The sequence below is a fragment of the Symphalangus syndactylus genome, chromosome 19 (assembly GCF_028878055.3).
Source record: "Symphalangus syndactylus isolate Jambi chromosome 19, NHGRI_mSymSyn1-v2.1_pri, whole genome shotgun sequence".
Lineage (NCBI taxonomy): Eukaryota > Metazoa > Chordata > Mammalia > Primates > Hylobatidae > Symphalangus > Symphalangus syndactylus.
In genome coordinates, this window is record NC_072434.2 from 11,750,990 (window position 1) to 11,771,041 (window position 20,052).

At 51.1% G+C, this 20,052-nt stretch overlaps 1 protein-coding gene across 2 annotated transcripts; it reads left to right on the top strand.

Moving 5' to 3' along the window:
* Positions 1-4,022: 4,022 nt before the first annotated feature.
* Positions 4,023-20,016, top strand: RD3 (RD3 regulator of GUCY2D). Of its 2 annotated transcripts, none has more exons than XM_055233932.1 (3): positions 4,023-4,389; positions 15,111-15,420; positions 17,221-20,016. In XM_055233932.1, the coding sequence occupies exons 2-3, from the start codon at positions 15,125-15,127 to the stop codon at positions 17,510-17,512; spliced, it is 588 nt and encodes a 195-aa protein (XP_055089907.1). In that variant the 5' UTR covers positions 4,023-4,389; positions 15,111-15,124; the 3' UTR covers positions 17,513-20,016. The 2 variants fall into 2 exon arrangements, with proteins under 2 accessions (XP_055089907.1, XP_055089908.1); XM_055233933.1 differs by having other exon boundaries at positions 15,114-15,420.
* The last annotated feature ends 36 nt before the right edge of the window (positions 20,017-20,052 follow it).

A 20,052-nucleotide genomic window follows, 5' to 3' on the forward strand; every position in this document is an offset into this window, starting at 1 on the left:
ATGAAAAAGCCAGCGGTGAACATGTCAGGAAGAGCCCTGATGTTCAGGAACCTAGGAAAGGGCAGCGCTTCCACACCCACCCCTTCTCACAGGGTTTTGTGTGAGCTGGGTGGTGCCAACTGCTATTACGGAGAAACCCCAACTCAGTGCTTTGACCCAATAAGCATATGATTTTTTGCACACATTAGAGTTCAACATGAATGATGGGTGAGCAGCTTTTCATGAAGTGATTTAGGGACCTAAACTCCTTCAAAACTGTGTCTGCCCCACTCCCGAGGGCCTCAGAGTCCTGGCTGACGATCAGCAAAGGGGAAAGGTGGAAGGTGGACAGTTGCACAGGGGTGTCTACCTGCCGCACCTTGAAGTGACTCACGTCCCTTCCATCTACACCCTATCATCACACGGCCCACCTAGATGGGAGGAGGGATGGGGAATGAAGTCCCCTGCTGGACAGCTGCTTCCTAGGAACATGTCTACTACATGTTCATATACTCTGGAGGAGAAATGTGACTCTTGGTGGACAGCTAGCTGTTTCTGCCACAGGCCCTCACATTAGTCCATCAGACCACAGGGCAGAACTGAAAAGAAGCTGTAGCTGGGTGCGGTGGCTCACGCCTGTAATCCCAGCACTTTGGGAAGCTGAGGCGGGTGGATCACCTGAGGTCAATGAGTTCGAGACCAGCCTCAACATGGAGAAACCCCATCTCTACTAAAAATACAAAATTAGCCAGGCGTGGTGGTGCATGCCTGTAATCCCAGCTACTCAGGAGGCTGAGGCAGGAGAACTGCTTGAACCTGGGAGGCGGAGGTTGCAGTGAGCCAAGATCGTGCCATTGCACTCCAGCCTGGGCAACAAGAGCAAAACTCCGTCTCAAAAAAAAAAAAAAAAAACCAGGGTCGGTGGTCAGTGAAGTCTATGGAAATGGAGTGTCAAGGTGCTGTCTAGACAGAGTAGACAGCCAATAAATGCTTGGTGAATGAACGAATGAATGAATGAGAAATGCTTTATGCCTCATTCCCAGCCAGCTGGCAGGGAAGGGAGCATTCTCGTTTTTCCTGCCGTCAGACACATTGCTTCCTGTACCTGATGTCTGAGTCCATTCAGGCTTCTATTACAGAATACCACAAACTGGTGGCTTATAGATGACAGAAATTTAATTCTCACAGCTCTGGAGGCTGGGAAGTTCAAGATCAAGGCGCCAGTAGATTCAGTGCCTGCTGAAAGCCCACTTCCTAGTTCATGGAGGCATCTTCTCACAGTGTCCTCACACGGTAGGAGGGCCAAAAAGCTCTCTGAGACCATTTCATAAGGGCAGTAATCTCATTCCTGAGGGCTCCCCTCTTACGACCTAATCACATCCGAAAGGTCCCACCTCCTAACCATCACCTTGGGAGATTCAAGATTGAATTTTGGGGAGGACACAACATTCAGTCCATAGCACCTGGAGAGGAAATGTGACCACAGGAATAGAAAGAGGGATGCCCAGGGAGAAGAGGTCTAAGTAACTGCAAGTCTGGTCTGTACCTATGAATATTCTGTCCATTTAATTCAACTTCATTTGGGATTTGGGCTACACAGACCTTCTGCAGGACTTGGAAAACCCAATGCATGACTGAGTGGTTAGAAATGGTTTGAAATAGCCTGGAAAGACTCCAGGGAGGAGAGAACGGGAGGAGCGCGCACACACGCGCACACACACGCACACACACACACACACACACACCCAGAGACAGGGCTTATCTCTAATCTCCATGCGGATTTTAATCGAGGCTTGCATGCAATTGCCTCATAACTCCACATTTCCAATTTATTAATCAAATGCCATCTATGAGGCAATGTTGTGGTCCCCACTGGTGTTTCTGCATTTGGTGGTTGCTGAATATCTACGCTTCAGCAACTTCCATCCATGCCAAACAAGAGAAAAACAACTGCCAACTTTTCTTCCTAGAGCAAATTCACACTCAGCAAGGATAATCACAAATCCTCCACAGGTGAACAAATCAGAATAAATGAGGAGTCAACACACCCACCAAGGCCTGTGAGTTATGGTATCAAGGCAGCCGTCAGGGAGGGTCGTGGGTTAGGGAGTGCCTCCCTCTTCTAATCACAGGCACCATTTGAAAAATGCTGGAGAGGGGCCGGCTGCGTCTGCCAGGGAGACTGCTATAAGTCGTCTGTGTGCTTGTTCCCTGGCATCCCAGGGTCAGGAGTCCTGAAGCTCATCTGGCAGCTGCTGCGACAAAATCTTTCTGATGGCTCAAGACATTGGCCTCTATGATCTTATTTACATTAATTGTGTGTGCATTAGAAGGGGAGATATTAATACAAAAGCATGGCTATAGAAAAGGGCAGAATTGTTTTTATTCAAACACAGAATGGTCAGTAGCAGACCCAAGGTTGTACTACTTGGAGATAAAAGCCTTTAACTCTGGGCCCTAATGCTGTCCCTGCTCCCCACCTGCCTGCCAGACTTCCACCTCCTCCTCATCTGATCCAGCACACACAGGCTTGGCTGGGATGTGTACAGAGGGAAGAGCCAGGCTCAGCCAACTCCTAGCTTCGTGCCCCTGTAGAATGGTGCTTTAGAAATACGTGCTGCACAGATGAGCATGTGACTTAGTCCCTGCCCCCTTCTCCTCATTGCCTCCAGCAACTTTCCTAAAGGGGAGGTAAAGTCTTGTCATCCCGCTGCTCCCTTCCCTACAGTGTGGAAATGCCCAGGAATTTCTGCCCTTGGACCTCCAAGCCACGCCCCTTGGGAAAGTGCTAGGATAGTGGTGGGGTGCTCAGAGGTGAGGACTCCCAGTTACCTGCTTTGGGTGACTCTGGCCTTAGCTGGCCCTGAGGTGGAGGCCGCCTGGGAACTGTGGGTCAGAGGAAGTCAGCTTCAGCTCCCTCAAATGTGGGGATCTTCCATCCCCAAGTGACCCACTCAATCTTTGGGACTGTCGTGCTGTGAACTGGTCAAGAGAAGTATATGATCCAACTCCTGACTCAAGACGCTTGCCTGCTTGATGGATGAAGAGGGAAGGTGGATAGAACCAGCTGAGTGGAACCAGCCACAGAGCAACCACAGAGTGACAAATCACTCAGAGACAAAATCATGCAGGCAGGCAGGTGGGCAACCTGAGTCCATTTCATCAGCCATTGTTTAATGTCTTCTTGGCTGTACTTTCTGCTTTATTTCCAACCCAGTCAAAACCAGATGCGTGCAAAAGTCATGCTATCACCCAGCACAGGATTACCTAAGATCTATTATAATGCAGCTTCATGCCATTACAGTATTCCCATGCCCCTCACGGGGCAGCGTGCATCTGTTTTAGTGCTACCTAACGTCTGTTAGGTGCAAGCTGGCCCACACGTGGCTCCTAACCAGAACAGTCTACAAGTGACAGCGTGACCAGAGAGCAGAGACAGGAAGGAGGCCCAGACATGAGTGTGGGATGCTGCAGAACAGCAACAGGATGCTTCTGCTATCCCCAAATGTTATCTCAAATACCTCAACATCAATGCTTTGTGTTCCATGTTCCTCTTCTCCTTGGATAGCCCCTCCTTCTGAAAGTCAGAACTGTCTGCTCTTGAGCTTGCCTTGAGGGAAGGAAATAATTTAGATAAGCAGAGAGGAAGACAGGCAAGGGATGTGGTGGGGCAAAGGCAGAGATGTATCTTCACAGGTCCCTGTCCTCAGCACCCAGAATCACCCCTTCCCTGTGGGAGGGAGCTGATAGAAAGAGGGGATCTCCATCCAGGCACCACCCACCAGGCAGCTGGAAACATTTGCCAACAGCAGGTACACCTAGGGCTCAGCAGAGGGTTCGGTGAGCATGGTCTTGCCCAGTTTGTGCCACACTGAGCACCGGCTGGAGGAGGAAGGGGCCAGAATGCCATCTGGACACAAGTGCTCCCTCACCGCCTGGGCCTGTGTCGCCTCAGGCTTTTGTGTCAGATCAGCCACTCCCTCTACAGATAATGCTGCTCCAGGCAAAGAGGCTTAGGTGGGTCTCCAGGGCAACCGCAGCTCAGGAGCTGGCCCACCTCCATGGTTCATCAGGGAAGCTGTGGCTCCAGCCTCGTGGGACACACACACACACACACACACACACACACACACTCACCCCACAAACAATAGCCCAGGCTGGATCTCTCCTCCTGTCTCTTCTCTTGGTAAAACTTCTCAGAGAACCAAAGAGAGGCAAAAGCCTGAGGCCAGCCGGCAGCAGCAGAGAAGCTGAGGGAGACTTGAGGATGTAGACTGCCCTGCCCTGCTGTGGCTGCTCAACTTTCTTTTTTTTCCTGAAAATATCCAGACACTCTCTTCTCCCAGACTGGGAAGCAGAACGCAGGCCCCCTGCTGCGACGCTGCACCTGAGCAGAGGCTGACCTCAGAGGTAAGATGGAGGTCTCCCCAGGAGACAGTGTCTTCCCCACCCGCACCCTGGCACAGCTGCACCTTTGGAAGTTAGGGCTGAGGCCTGGAGCTGGGTGGGGCGGCCTCAGGGGGTGTGGCAGGCTGGGGAGCCTAGAAAGCCACCCACCTCCAGGACCCAGATGGCCACAGGAAGGCCCCTTTAGGCCTCATCAGTTCCACAGGAGTTGGAACCAATGAGGGTCCTGCAGCATCCTTGGGGCTATAGCCTGCTCCTTGTTTTGTAAACCTGTGGGAAGCCATCGTTTTTGCCTGTTCTGGAACTGTAAGCCTCTTGGGGAGGACCCAGCTTCAGCAGGTTCCCTTTTGCCTTTATAGAGTGGACACAGGCAGGGGGAAGGAAAGTGAAACCCAAATCAGAGACTCTTGCATGGGTTTGCGAACTGTGATTCAAACACCTACTAAGTCCAAGGCACAGAGTCAGGCTCTGGGGATGCAGCAGCACCTAGGGCACGAGGGTGATGGATGTGCCTCAGTCCCCTCGACCATGGAACAGTCTGTGCATCCCCGATAACACGCCCAGGACAGCGGGCCCAGGCAGATTGGTGCAGGGTGGGGCGCCACGGAGATCGGGCCTAGAAGGAAAGTCCAGCTGCAACCAAGGGATGAGGATCAGTCCCCTCCCCCTGTGGTCAGTCAGACCTGTGTACCGCCCTCTCCTGGCTGCACCTCTGCCTCAGAATGGGAAGGACTGGCTGACATCCATTCATCCATTCAGGAACCGCTTATCAAGTGCTACCGTGTGCAGCAGATTCAACCCACATTCCTCTCGCCCTTGCAGAATTCATAGCTACGTGGGGGAGAGATAAATACAACCCAAAATGTGAGAAACATGTTTGCTAGATGCCATGGTGATGGGCCGTTGTGTCAGGCCCTGGTGGCTGGGATCAGTGCTCCATGCTTGGGGGGCAGTGAGGGGCCGGCTGCAGGGAGGAGTTGTCTCTTGAGGGGTTCCTGACAAATGAGCAGATGTCTGTCAGGTGGGCAGAGGATCCACAGGATCCTGCTCATACCTGGCTTGGTGGATTACAGGTTATTTTTCTATGATGCCGAAGAGAAATGAGGTCAATTTGCAATCTGTAAAGTTGGACTTGGGCCTTACCAAACACAGGGCTGGGAGGAAGATTAGCCGGAGAAGCACCTGCTCTTTGCCCCCACTGAGAAGTCTCTGCCCAGACTGAGGGTCTGGCGTCAGCAGAGCCAGCCTGCCCGTGCAGTGAAGCTGCTGGCGCTCTGGGACAGCCTGACTCAGGTGCTGCTCCATGCCCGGGCCCGGCGAGTCACACAGAGCAGCCCCCCACCCTGGCCTCCAGATGCCTAGCTCAGCTTCAGAGATGGAGGACCCAGGCCGGGTCCCCTGGCCGTGGCTCCCTTTGCACTGAGAAATTAGCCTTTCTGGGCAAGGTCTGCACACCCTCACTGTTTGGCTGGGGCCAGTGAAGGGCCTCAGTTCTCACTAGAGGTGAGGGCACTCTCATCCCCCCTGCAGGGGGTCAGAGCCCTATTTCTAGCTCCAAGGTCACACTCCCCATTGTTCCCACCATTGAGACATCCCTGGTCCCCCTCTGAGTGCCAGCTGGAACCAGAGACTCCTCTTGCCCTTGAGGCACAACGGGAGAGTTCTTCCAGCACAGCTAACGAGCCACAGCTGGTAGTGGCGCCTCCCAGGGAGCCACAGAAAAGACATTATCCTCAGGGATGTTCAAAAATAGGCTGAAAGGAAGGCTCTGAGAGTGTGGGGGTGGAAGGGGTAATGAGGGGGAAAGGAAAGAGGAAAGAGAAGATCAGAGAAGGGAAGATAACGGGCGTGGGTGAGTGACGCCAAAAGGCAGAAACAGAACATGCGAGGGCTTCCCTATCATCTGCTCTGCTGTGTAAACCCGAGGCCGCACCACCTGGGCCCTCTCTAGAAACAAGGAGGCTCAGCTCTCCCAACACGGTGACCAGAAGCCAGGGCTGGGGAAGGCCAGAAACAAAGCTGGGGTCAAGCTTGCACCAAGCCAGGGGATTCTTTACTTTTTGTGCCCCCTTTGGGAGTCTGTGAAGCCTGTGGACACATTCTTAGAAAAATTCTTCTAAATGCATAAAAGTAAATTCATTGGGTTACAAAGGAAACAAGCTCTATTGAAATGCAGCTATCAAAAAAAAAAGGAAAAACGATTTATGATACAGTAATATGTATGCTTCCCTATCAACATGTGAAATAATAAAACCTAGTAGCAAGTCTAATAAATGCCACAATTTCATAGTAGTGATGAGCACACCTGATAATTCAAGAATAACAACTTTAAAGCGTTTTGTGAAAAATCTGTGATTTCTGCTGGAGATAAAGCCACGGGGCTACTGATACTACTGTCTATGGTCTATGGCCCTCATTCATAACTAAAGGAAATACCACATTTCAGTTAAAGGTTAGTGGAAATAAAGATGACTTTTTTCCCCACCCAAGTTCATAAATCCCTGAATTTTCCCTAGGACCCCAGGGTAAGAATCTGTACTAAGCGACAATAGTAGCCACTGATCTAGGTGAACCAGCTTATTGTTAGTTTATAAAAATAAAACATTTACACAGACATGACCTCATTTGATTTTCACAGTAACTTGAAGTAGGTACCTTTATCATTCCCTTATAGATTGGGGAAACTGAGGCTTGGGGCCATGAAGGTGACTTGGACACAGGCAGCATACGCAGGAGGGGAAGGGCATAGGAACTGAATTCAGGTTTTCTCTGCTGAAGGCTGCACTGTCTCCCCAAGCCCAGCCTGCTCCACCTGAGCTGGTGATCAAACAGAGGCGGAGTGGGGGCGCAGCCAGGCCGCCCAGCATGCATCTGAGGTCAAAAGCAGTGGAGGTGGTGAGTGGGGGTGAGAGTGGGGAGGGTACTGGACCCCAGGCCCCAGACTCCGCAGAGGGAATATGGGGAGAGGGAACGGCAGGCATGTATGTGTCAATGGACGGCAGCAACTCTGTCCCCACCCCGGCTCCCAGACAAAAGAGGGAAATGCAGCCCAAAGATTCTTACCGATGACCCCAAGGTGGATAGGGGTCTTAACAAGCAGGGCCCAGCCCACGTTCTTAGCTGGCTTTCATTTCTTTTCTTCTCGTTTTGTGTCGTCGTTGGATTTGTGGTCATCTGTCTCCTCTCTACAGAGCCTTCAAGATCTCTTTCCAGGTGGGTTTTTGTTTTTGTTTTTATTTTTGTTTTTGTTTGACAGAGTCTTGTTCTGTCGCCTAGGATGGAGTGCAGTGGCGCCATCTTGGCTCACTGCAGCCTCCACCTCCCAGGTTCAAGCAATTCTCATGCCTCAGCCTCCTGAGTAGCTGGGATTACACGCACCCACCACCACACCTGGCTAATTTTTGTATTTTTAGTAGAGATGCGGTTTCACCATATTGGCCAGGCTGGTCTCAAATTCCTGGCCTCAAGTGATCTGCCTGCCTCGGCCTCCCAAAGTGCTGGGCTTACAGTCATGAGCCACCGCTCCCGGCCTCCAGGTGAACTTTTTAGCCACCTGATTGTGTCTCATAAGAATTACAAACCCCTGATCACTGCACAGGATTTTTATAGTTTACCAAATGTTTTCACATATTGTCTCCTACCCGAGTCTCAGGGGAGCCCTGTGGAGTGGGCTGAGCTGGCGTCTGAACACCATTTTATAAATGCAGAAACCAAGGCCTCGCTGGTTAATGAGCTGTGGCGGTTATGCAGAGAATAGGGGGCAGGCACTTCCTGGGCACACCCTGCGCTGATTACACAGCCGAGGCCCAGGAGTCTCCTTCCACTCAGGAGAGTTGTGCCTTTGGTGGCATCGCAATTGCTTGTCTGCTTGTTTTCCCCCCTCTTTTGAGTGTACACTCCTTGAGGGAGTCCCAGCACCTAGCACAGCAACAGGCAGGTCACACACTCCCCCTGTGTTTGCTGAGTGAGTGAGTGGATGAGAACTCAGACTTGCGCTTCAGTCTGCAGGCCCTAGGCCCTCCCCGCACATGCCACTGTGCAAGGCCTCGATGCCCAGGCTCGTGGGTGGAGAAAGGCACAGCAGCAGAAATGAGCAGAATACGAACTGCAGGCAGGGGTCCTGAGGAATAATGCAGGCCATGAGGTAGAGGGAATCAGGAAGGCTTCCTGCACAGGTGAGTTTTGAGGTAGAGTTTTCCCAACTTCTAAACTTGGATATGCATAAACATGCAGAAAAGTGCAATAAATATCCATCAATATCCCCCAGATACAACAATTGCTAATATTTTGCCGTATTTGCTCTTGTAGGGGCCAAGGGTTTAGCCCTATGAAGGTTCACTTAAAAATCAACTCAAGAAAGGCTAATTGGAGAAAAGGCGTACACATTTATCACAAATGCGTACATGGGGAGAATCACAGAGGAACTGCTCACCCACACTGGGTTTCGGAAGCTTATATACCATCCTGGCAAAGCAGGTTATGGGAGGGGAGAACAGCAGTTCTGGTGAGAGGATTACTAGGGAGAATGAACAGGGCAGGGATCAGAAATTAACTTGTACATTATCCTGTGAGAGGGTCTGTTTAGGTGGGGGCTCATTCTCGGTCTTAAGAAAGGGGAAGAAAAAAACTATTGTTCCCTTTGGTGGATCTGAATCTTAGGCAGACAAAGGCTTTGGAAGGGAAGGTGGCCGTGGGGAGGGCCAGAGAGACCACGAGGCTTCTTCAGCTCAGTATGTCCAAATGCCATATCTTAGGATATTGGTTTCTGAGCCCCAACACCCTGTTTATGGGGTGTGTGTATACATATTTATGTAATGTTTTCTGAACTATTTGAATCTAAGATATTGTAGTCACCCGTAAACACTTCAGCCCCTCCTAAGATTGAGCTATTGGCCAATATTCCACAGATCGTTTTCTTTTTTTCTTTTCTTTTTTTGGAGACAGAGTTTCACTCTTGTCACCCAGGCTGGAGTGCAATGGTGCAATCTTGGCTCAGTGCAACCTCTGCCTCCTGGGTTCAAGCCATTCTCCTGCCTCAGCCTCCCAAGTAGCCGGGATTACAGGCACACACCATCATGCCTGGCTAATTTTTGTATTATTAGTAGAGACGGGGTTTCACCATGTTGTCCAGGCTGGTCTCGAACTCCTGACCTCGGGTGATCCACTTGTGCCGGCCTCCCAAAGTGTTGGGATTACAGGTGTGAGCCACTGCGCCCGGCCCCATGGATTATTTTCTAATATCCAGCTCATATTCAAATTTCCTCAGTTATCCTAATTTTTTTTTTGTTTGAGTCAGAGTCTCTCTCTGTCACCCAGACTGGAGTGCAATGGCATGGCCGCTCACTGCAACCTCTGCCTCCCAGTTTCAAGTGATTCTTCCGCCTCCCAAGTAGCTGGAATTACAGGTGCCTGCCACTATGCCCAGCTAATTTTTGTATTTTTAGTAGAGACGGGGTTTCACTGTGTTGCCCAGGCTGGTCTCGAACTCGTGACCTCAGGTGATCCACCCACGTTGGCCTCCCAAAGTACTGGGATTATAGGTGTGAGCCACCACACCCAGGCTTTTTTTCTTTTAAATATAAAGAAGGAGATCTTTCCTAACTTGATAAAGGGTATCTCCTTTTTTTTTTTTTTTTTTTTTTGAGATGGGGATCTCACTCTGTCACCCAGGCTGGAGTGCAGTGGCACGATCTCAACTCACTGCAACCCCTACCTCCCAGGCTCAAGTTAGCTCAAGTTATCCTCCCACCTCAGCCTCCCGAGTAGTTGGGACTACAGGCGCGCACCAAGACGCCCAGCTAATTTTTTTTTTTTTTTTTTTTTTTTTTTTTTTGAGACGGAGTCTCTCTCTGTCCCCCAGGCTGGAGTGCAGTGGCGCGATCTCCGCTCACCGCAACCTCCACCTCCTGGGTTCACACCATTCTCCTGCCTCAGCCTCCCGAGTAGCTGGGAATACAGGCGCCCGCCACCTCGCCCGGCTAATTTTTTGTGTTTTTAGTAGAGACGGGGTTTCACCGTGTTAGCCAGGATGGTCTCAATCTCCTGACCTCGTGATCCGCCCGCCTCAGCCTCCCAAAGTGCTGGGATTACAGGCTTGAGCCACCGCGCCCGGCTCAGCTAATTTTTTATATTTTTGGTAGAGATGGAGTTTCACCATGTTGCCCAGGCTGGTCTCGAACTCCTGAAGTCAAGCCTCCCAAAGTGCTGGGATTACAGGCATAAGCCATCGTGCCTGGCCTATCCTAATTTTTTAAAACGAGGATTCAATCAGCGTTCATGTGTTTGAGGCAGGTTGTAAGTGCTGCTGACTGAGTAGGAACCGTTCATCATGGGAAGATTCTGAGGTCACCATGGCACTGCCACTCGCCAGGTCGTGAGCCAAGTGCGGGGGCCTTGGGGCTTACACTGAGGAGTTGGCTCTGCCACGGTGGTGAATCTGGAGCCAGGCGGTGTAGAAAATTGTGCCAGACCCTCAGCAAAGGTCACTCTTGCTGTTGTTTCACAGACCTCCCCCAGGTACCACACCCTTCCCAGTCTCAGCCGAGGTTCAGGTTCTGGGGATACCCTGGGATAAGGTGGCCCCCTCTGGATTCTGTCTAGCCTGCCCTCCTGCCTCTCTGTCTCTGTTCTTCCTCCCTCTGTCTCTCCCTCCCTCCTTTGCCCTTAAGAACTTAATCGGACCCACTGAAGAGCCTTCTGGGGGAGCAGCTGGCACCGGGGACAGAAATAGCACCAGCAGAAATCTTGTCTCTGTCAAAGCCTCCAGTCCTGGCCAGAGTTGTGGGGAGTGAGGGGATGGGCAGGAGATGACTCAGAACACCCTCCTCCCCTGTGAGACCCTACAGCTGGGCCAAAGAGGCTCAGAGCCCACAAAATTCAGGACTCAGGTGGGATCGCCCCACTCAGCCCCTGCCATCTGGAGTTGGGGGAGGCGGGTCACAAAGCACTTTCTCTAGTGGCCAGCTCAGGTCGGGAGCCTTAAGCCCAGGGAAGCGGGACCCCATACAGGCTGCACCCCAGGCTGTACTCGGACTTGCTTCTGGCCTTACTCTGCCTTGAGGTGAAGTGTCTGGGGGCCCAGGAGACATGCCAACCTGTGGGCACTTCCCTTTGAGATCAGGCTTAGGGACTGAAATCAGAATTCCCTGCCAGACAGTCGCCCGCCCACTTCCCCACAGAAGGGGCCACTGAGCAGGGCAGACGGCACTGCCAGCGAGCAACCCTAGGTCAGAGGGTGGCAAAGAGGTGGCTGGTTGCAGGGGTGTGGCTGGGCCTTGGAGGTGAAAGCTGGGGTGTCCCCACATGTGTTTGCAAGGCCCCTTACCATGTGGCATGAAGCGGAGGTGGGAAGAGAGGGAGGCAGGCTGAGGGCCGGGAGCTGTCCCAACCCACTTCCATGTGCCAGAGAAGAACTCTGAGGAGTCCAAGAATGCTGTGTGAATCTCACCCTCCACGTGGTTAGGAAGGTATAGTTGACAAGGGAGGAAACAGAACATGCTTTATTTAATAGTTTGTTAGCTTATGTGGCCGTGGCATGGATATTCTGAAGTCAATTTGCCCTGGAGGCAAAAGTTTTCTTCAGTGTCTCCCATTTATTCTGCCACATTTCTCCCGGCCACAGGAGAACCCTCTACTGCCAAGCCACTCTCTTGCTCTCTTCTTTCAGCTCAAATTCAAACCCAGATTAAGAAGAAAAAAAATCTCCCTAAGGAGCTTTGGAAAATGCCTTCTTGTTCAGGGTCAGGTCAGGTCAGGTCAGGTCTGTGGGGCTTGTTCCTTGATCCAGCTGTTATAGCTTCTCCATCATTTATTCGTTCCTTTGTTCGGGCACTCATTCATTCATTCGTTTGCTATTTATTAAGTGCCTACTGACTACCTGTCCAGCACCAGGGATGGAAAGGTGAATAAGGCACAGGCCCTGCCCACATACCACACTCGGGGTCAGGGGAGGTAGGCAGTCACGTTCCGTAAAGTGCTCCTGAGCTCTGAAAAACACCTGTGCAGAGTGCAGTCAGGGGACAAGGTAGATTGTGGCCACATCTACCTCGGAGGTGGGAAGATCAAGAAAAGCTTCCTAGGGTGCTGACCCGGGACCTGGTCTCCATGCAGAATGGGCAGGCATTTCAGGCAGAGGGAGAAACATGACAAAGGCATGGAGCTGTGCAACAGCCTAGCACATTCAGTAGCCCCTGCAGGAACAGTGACTCCGCATGCTTGTAGTGCTCTTCAGTGGCTACACCATTCACTCTTTTGGTGCTAAGCATCGACCTAACCCATAGACTTTTAAAAATACAAACACTCCAGGGAAAGTGACACATTCAGTTACAGTTACAGTCCTTGTGCCTGAACTGATGGAATCCTTTAGCCTTAGGCGAGGCTCCTGATGCTAATGGCTCTCTGGCCATGACACCCCCACCCCTGCACTCCCACCCCCCAGTACACACAGTACTACCCAACCTCTTTATTCTGGGCACATAAAGCAGGTGAGGGCTAAGACGTAAACGTCCTAGCTGCTACTGACCCCAGGAGTAAGCTAATGGTTCGTCCTTTCGTCCCACCCTCCCAGGAAGCGATCAGCTGTGTAATCTGAAGCCTCCATTGGTGATAGGCTTAGGTTGAGTGGAGAATGAAAGTTCTCAGATTTTTTTTTTGATTTGGAGTCTCGCTCTGTTACCCAGGCTGGAATGCAGTGGCGCCATCTCGGCTCACTCCGCCTCCCCAGTTCAAGCGATTCTCCTGCCTCAGCCTCCTGAGTAGCTGGGACCACAGGCATGTGCCACCATGCCCAGCTAATTTTTGTATTTTTAGTAGAGATGGGGTTTCACCGTGTTGGCCAGGATGGTCTCAAACTCCTGGCTTCAAGTGAGCCACCCTCCTCGGCCTCCCAAAGTGCTGGAATTACAGGCATGAGCCATCATGTCTGGCCCGTTTTCAGATTTCTTAATTCTGTTGGTTGCTAAAGGAGTTGGTCATTCAAGTCTCCATCGGTAAGTAGAGATTTAGCTGTGGCCTTCCAGAAGGCTGCTGCTACCCCATCATAATATTCTCCTTTGTGTCTGATTATCTACCTTAACAATTCATTTCTCTGGGTTAAGCACTGGGGTGCAGGGTGGTGGGAGGGTGGCCTAAAAATGCATGTGTCCTCTGGAGGTGACACCTCCCTCATCACCATGCTGTTGAGACTGAGTTCATTTGACCTCTTTTTTCTGCATATGGAGGGTCTAAGCAGAAATGGGATCATTGGTGCATGGAAGGTGGAACTGCTTGGAGGGAGAAAGGTGCAGAAAGGAGAAGTGAGACCCCTCGAAGACCCACTTCAGGCTTTAGCTTGGGAATGTCATTTCCCTTCACTGTTGTCAGAAGCACAGACCACATCTGACAGGTCATGGAGTAGCTCATTCACCCATTCATTCACCCGTTCATTCATCTACTTGGTCCATCCTTCACCAAATTTGTATTGAGCAGGCCTGTGTGGGGGCTCCATGATGAGTTAGGCTTGCTGCTGTCAGACCTCCAGCTGTCTCACCTTGTTCTATGGCCAGATCCTCCCTCCACCTGGGACCCCTTCTCCATCAGCCCACGTGTCTGAAGCCCACACTCACCTCTCAGCCCACTCTGGCCGCTTTCACCATCTAGGGTCACTCCTTCCCCTCCCACATCAGTGCTGACTCTATGCTTCACCAGCAGAGTTCCCTCTCTCCATTGATGTTGCAGTGTTTACTCAACCAATCTTGCCTGTCCTGGAGAGCAGGATCCTGGCATCATCCTTTCATGTTTATGTCCCTCCACAGAGGTGTACACAGTGCTTGATTAATGCTGAATGAATGAATGGTGGGTAAGTTGGTTTTTTTCAGGTTAATGTTAATCCATATAGTTTTTTTTTTTTTTAGACGGAGTTTTGCTCTTTTTGCCCAGGCTGGAATGCAATGGTGTGATCTTGGCTCACTGCAACCTCCACCTCCCGGGTTCAGGCAATTCTCCTGCCTCAGCCTCCCGAGTAGCTGGGATTATTACAGGCATGCACCACCATGCCGGGCTAATTTTGTATTTTTAGTAGAGACAGGGTTTCTCCGTGTTGGTCAGGCTTGTCTTGAACTCCCGACCTCAGGTGATCTGCCCGCCTTGGCCTCCCAAAGTGTTGGGATTACAGGCGTGAGCCACCATGGCTGGCCAACTCCATAGAGTTCTAAGTGTCTTTCGTCAATAGGCTGGAGGCATTTAGAAACTGAGGGTGTTTTCCTGGTAGACTGACATAGGATGTATCTGTTCTGAGTGTGTGTGTGTGTGCGTGTATTGTGAGTGTGTGTGAGTGTTTGAGTGTGTATGTGTTCCCCTTAAATCATAGGGAAAGTTTGTGCTCAGCCATAATCCATGTGTTTCCAGCTTTGTTGGGAGTTAGTGGGGATTCAGGAGGCCCTTTCTCTGGGCACAATCCTGGGGATGCTTTAAGGATCATAATCACAAGAGTCTCTTACTTTTATGTGATGTTTACAGTGTACAAAGTTTATTCACAACTGCTTCTCACAACAGCCCTATCTTGTCTTACAGAATTAGAGATGATTGCTCAGGGAAATTAAGCCACCTACTTGAGGCCACTCAGCTGTTAGGGTGGAGCAGCTCTTCTCCCCTGGGTCCCAGCTCTCCTCTCTCCCCCCTGGGTTCCCAGGTTCTCCACCCTGACTAACAGAGGGGCCCAGGAAAGATGCACACCTGTCCTGTCTCAGCAGGGCCAGGGGCTATGTCTCTCATCTCATGGCTTCGGTGGAACGAGGCCCCGTCCCGGCTGTCCTCCAGGAGCCCTGCTGAGATGGTGCTGGAGACACTTATGATGGAGCTGACAGGGCAGATGCGAGAGGCTGAGAGGCAGCAGCGGGAGCGCAGCAATGCGGTCAGAAAGGTCTGCACCGGTGTGGACTACAGCTGGCTGGCCAGCACACCCCGGCCCACCTATGACCTCAGCCCCAGTGAGCGGCTGCAGCTGGAGGATGTCTGCGTTAAGATCCACCCATCCTATTGTGGGCCTGCTATCCTCAGGTGAGCACTGGGATGGGGACCCTTGCCGGGCTGCAGGCTCCAGGAAAGGTGGCTGCAGTGGCAGGGGGCTGAGGCCACCAGGACTAGAGCCAGGGAGCCTGGATGATCTAGTTATCTGTTAGAAGGAGCAAGAGGGGAAAAGGAGTCTGAAAGAGATCGTGAAACGCTAGGCTAGGGTTAGGGGTCCAGCGGGAGGCAGGAGGCAGCTCTTGGAGGCGTGTGAGTTTTGATTCAAGAGAACGCAATACCTTTGAGTTTTCTCTTCTCCCTGCCCAGATTGTTACTGTCCTGGATTTTAACTTACCTGGCTTCTTTTCTTTTGTCAGTTTATCTTCAATATTACCTTCTTGGAGAAGTTTTCCCAGACATTTCTCCAAAATCAGATTCTTAATTATCCTAGCTTATGTTAGCTTTCACGCTAGTCTGCCCACAGGTGAGTGTGTGTGTGTGTGTGTGTGTGTGTGTAGGAAGGGTTCAGACAAAATCCTGGGGCACTGCACATTTAGATCTTGGGTGCAACAATGTTCCTTGAATATAAATATAACCTTACTGAAGCTGTGACCACATGGTCCTGTCTCAGAAGGATCGGTGCTGATGTCAAAGAAGCATCGAGTAATTTCAAAATAACTCAAGTTCTTTGTCTACATTTCTCTTTGTAAAGGAATATAAATCCACAATAAAAATCTTAAAATTCTTGTTAGTCTCCCAAAATCTTCCCTCACCCATGCCTTTAACCAACATATGCATTTATTGTACACCTTTTTCTTTGAAATTCCCTTTAAAAGCTCCTCTCCTTCAGCGCCATTCACCTTCTTCAGCCCCGTCCACACTCCTTGGTTTTTGTAGAGCTTTTACCACCCCTCCCCTTTCTTCCTCCAGGCGGAGAAACTTACCCTCCCCCAGCTTTCTGATTCTGGACTGTGGAAGCCTCCCAAAGTGTATCTATTCCAGAAGCACCTGGGGACAGGGGTGGGTCATGGGGTGGAGCTGCTGAAAAGGGAATCTGGTCTGGCAAATCAAACCTCAAAAGTGAGGGGGAAGGCTGGGTACACACAGGTCATGATAGTCCTGTCTCATTTCTGGTCTCATGTCACTGCTGAGAAGTCCTGACTCTCAATCTGGTGGAGGAAACCTGGTATTAATAGACTTGCTAACATTAACTTGTGAGTTCTAAGCAAAGATAGCCTAGGCAGAGTAAACAGCTTGGGAAAACACACAGGGCCTTGGGAGAACCTGGGACATGTGGGGCCACAAGTGATTCTTCCCAGCTGATGTGCAGGGTCTTCCTGGGGAGTATCAGGGGACTCCTGTGCATGGCAAACAGCTCACCTGGAAGGAATATCACAGGGGCAGTGACATAATCAGATAGAGGTTTCAGAAAGATCACGCTGGCCAGTGGGTGGAGAAGAGATAGGAGAGGCTTAGCCAGAAGGCCTCCCATCAGTAAGGCTGCCACTGCAAAGGGCTCCCCTTAATGCTCTGTCATCAACAACCCTAGGTAAGTGTCAGGATCTTTACATACCTTAGTTCATTATAGCTCACACAAAGGCAGCTGTCATCTCAGATTACAGACGAGGAGGCTGAGGCCAATGGAGGCCAGAAGTGGCGGAGCTGGGATTTGAACGCAGGATTGGTTGAAGCAGTAGCAGCGTGGGGTGGTTCCTGATTCGCTTCAGGAGCAGGGTAGAGTGGGCTAACTGGCCACGACGATGCACGGGCAGCCCCTCGGGGTTAGACGCCCCGGGGTGCCAGGCCTGCTGTTGTGGGTGAATGGCCCCAGCGCCCTCCCCTCCCGCCCAGGTTCCGGCAGCTGCTGGCGGAGCAGGAGCCCGAGGTGCAGGAGGTGTCCCAGCTCTTCCGCTCCGTGCTGCAGGAGGTCCTGGAGCGGATGAAGCAGGAAGAGGAGGCCCACAAGCTGACGCGCCAGTGGAGCCTGCGGCCCCGCGGCAGCCTGGCCACCTTCAAGACCCGCGCGCGCATCTCTCCCTTCGCCAGCGACATCAGGACCATCTCTGAGGACGTGGAGCGGGACACGCCGCCGCCACTGCGGTCCTGGAGCATGCCCGATTTCCGGGCGCCCAAAGCCGACTGACCCCGGCCGCTTCCCTGCCCAGAAGCGGAGCCGTCTGCAGGGGGAATGATAGGCCGGTGACCGGAATGCCAGGCCCTGGAACATCCCCACCTAGGCCTGAAGAGGAGACCCAAGAGGCGGCCCCATCCCAAGACGCTGCTATAAAATGAAGCAACTCCCTGCCCCATCCTCTCCTCTGGCCACAAAGCCGAGTTAGGTCGTAGAGCGGCACCGCCCTCTCCTTCTCCTGCGCTAGTCTGCAGGAGCAGCCCCTTCCCTAACGGGCAGATTCAAGGTTTTGGAAGACAGACCATTGCCCCATCCTCATCTCCTGCTTCTGTCTAAAAGGGGACAGTTGCCCTGCCTTTTCGCAAGACCTAGGTTCTCACCCCAATTTCAGGGATGTCCCATTCACTCCCCTACCCCCATCCCTGATGAGAAGGGACCTGTAGGTTGGTATCCACTCTTGCTGGTACTGGCTGAGCTCACCACTGCAGGTAGGTCACACACAGCCTCATAGGCAGGCACAGCTGGAAGGTCCAGAGAGACAATTAGATCCACTCTCTTCAGCTAGTAAATGTGGAACTTGAGGCTCAGAGAGGGACACTTCTTCTGCCTTTAACTGCAGCCAGCTCCTCATGGACAGTGAGATTGTTCCTGCATGAATAGTGTCTGTTCCTGAGTTTGGAATCCCGGGCTATGAAGGGACAGGTCCAAAGGCTACATCTCTACCTACCTGTGGCCTGATCCATCTCTTACCTTGGCAGTGGGATGAGAATCTAAGCTGCTCTCCAAGAAGTGTAGCTAGGGGTGGAGGTAGGTTACTCATTACCCCATGCCACAATGTCATCACAGGGGCTGTGGCCAGTCCCTAACAGCTTCTTCCAGAGGCTCAGCTCCAAGGCCTTCAGATGCTGCTCTAAAGAGCCCAGGTTTCTCAATTCCAGGGTTCCCCTTTCTGCAGCTGGTCACACCTGCTCTCTGGCTTTCTCCAGAAAGTGATGCCCAAACCCCTAACTGACCTTGAGGCAGCTGAGTGAAATGTTCTAGAAGAGCTTCCTGCAGCTTCATTGTCCTTCCTTTTTCTAACATGGTTAGGCATGTGGATTACCCAATGTGTGGATCATCCATGGAAAATCTGGAAGGCCTGGAGGCCTTCCCACACACTCTGGGGTTGAAGTGGGGTGTAAGGGGGATGGGTGGGGAAAGTGTCTACCCTCAACTACCAGCACACGTGAAGAAAATGCAAGTGGACCTTAATAGTAGCCTAAATAAAATGCCCGGAGGAGATATAATCAACAGGGAGGAAAAATCTGTGTATTCCCTCAGTGGAAAAAATGTTTTTTTGAATGATTTGGTTTTGAACTTCTCTTTTGAAGTTTTTTTGGATTTTCACTTGAATCTGGACAGAGAATCATAGGATGGTAGAAAACCTCTGATCCAACACTATCAAGATGAAAGTGTTGATTGGCTTATTAATATAATTGGTAGAAGTTGAGAATCACTTAAAATATACATCTTAAACATCTTACATATTTTATTTGAAGACATAAAAAGTTCACTTCGTTGCCAAACTTTTTTTTTTTTTTTTTTTTTGAGACTGAGTCTCACTCTGTTACCCAGGCTGCAGTGCAGTGGCGTGATCTCGGCTCATCACAACCTCTGCCTCCCGGGTTCAAGCAATTCTCCTGCCTCAGCCTCCTAAGTAGCTGGGACTAGAGGCACGTGCCACCACCCCGGCTAATTTTTGCATTTTTATTAGAGATGGGGTTTCACTATGTTCCCAGACTGGTCTTGAACTCCTGACCTCGTGATCCACTCGCCTTGGCCTCCCAAAGTGCTGGGATGACAGGCATGAGCCACTGTGCCTGGCTGCCAAACTTTTGATGAGGGTCCAAGCTGTGCTTTTTTGTGACCTATATGTTTTGTCTGGTGGGAGTTCTACACTTAAGTTTTCTCGGTTTGCACTTTAATCATAACAATAAGAACAAATGGCATAAAAGAGTTTTGGAACAAGCAGAAGTGACCCTTGGTAAGCAGACTGCTCAGCTGGTAGGGGCAAAAGTGTTGGGGGAGAATTAGAAAAAGGCCTCCACATTGTGGGCTTTCCGGGTGCCCTGGATGTGGGTCAGCAAATGTTTTAGAGGAAGTAGTTAACCTGGAGGGAGATTCAAAGGAGGCTGGATAAGAGAATGTCTATTTTTCTCCTTCGCTATCACCTTACATGTACCTATTCTCCCCAAAGAGAAGGAAGACCTTAGCTTTCAATGTGGTGTTCTTTTTTAAGTTTAAGTAACTGGCTGCCAATGAAAACCTTCCCTTCCAGCCGCAGACATGTGGACAGAATCCACCAGCCTCCTCAGACACTCCTCAGACTACTACAGGCAATCCCAGCTGGTGGCTCTCAAATTCATGACGGTCTGGAAGTTGTTCCTCTGGATCCAGGTTGTTAAAGGGACTAATGAGGTCTGCTTCCATTTCTATGTTTAAAACCTCAATAACCACAAATAAAAGAACAAAAAGTTTGAGAGTGTCCTTGTAAGTATCTGATGAGTGGCTGG

Excerpts from the sequence above, each read along its gene's own strand:
- RD3 (XM_055233932.1), top strand. The coding sequence starts at position 15,125 with ATGTCTCTCATCTCATGGCTTCGGTGGAACGAGGCCCCGTCCCGGCTG. Across the intron at positions 15,421-17,220 it reads TGTGGGCCTGCTATCCTCAG|GTTCCGGCAGCTGCTGGCGG; the intron begins GTGAGCACTGGG and ends CCTCCCGCCCAG.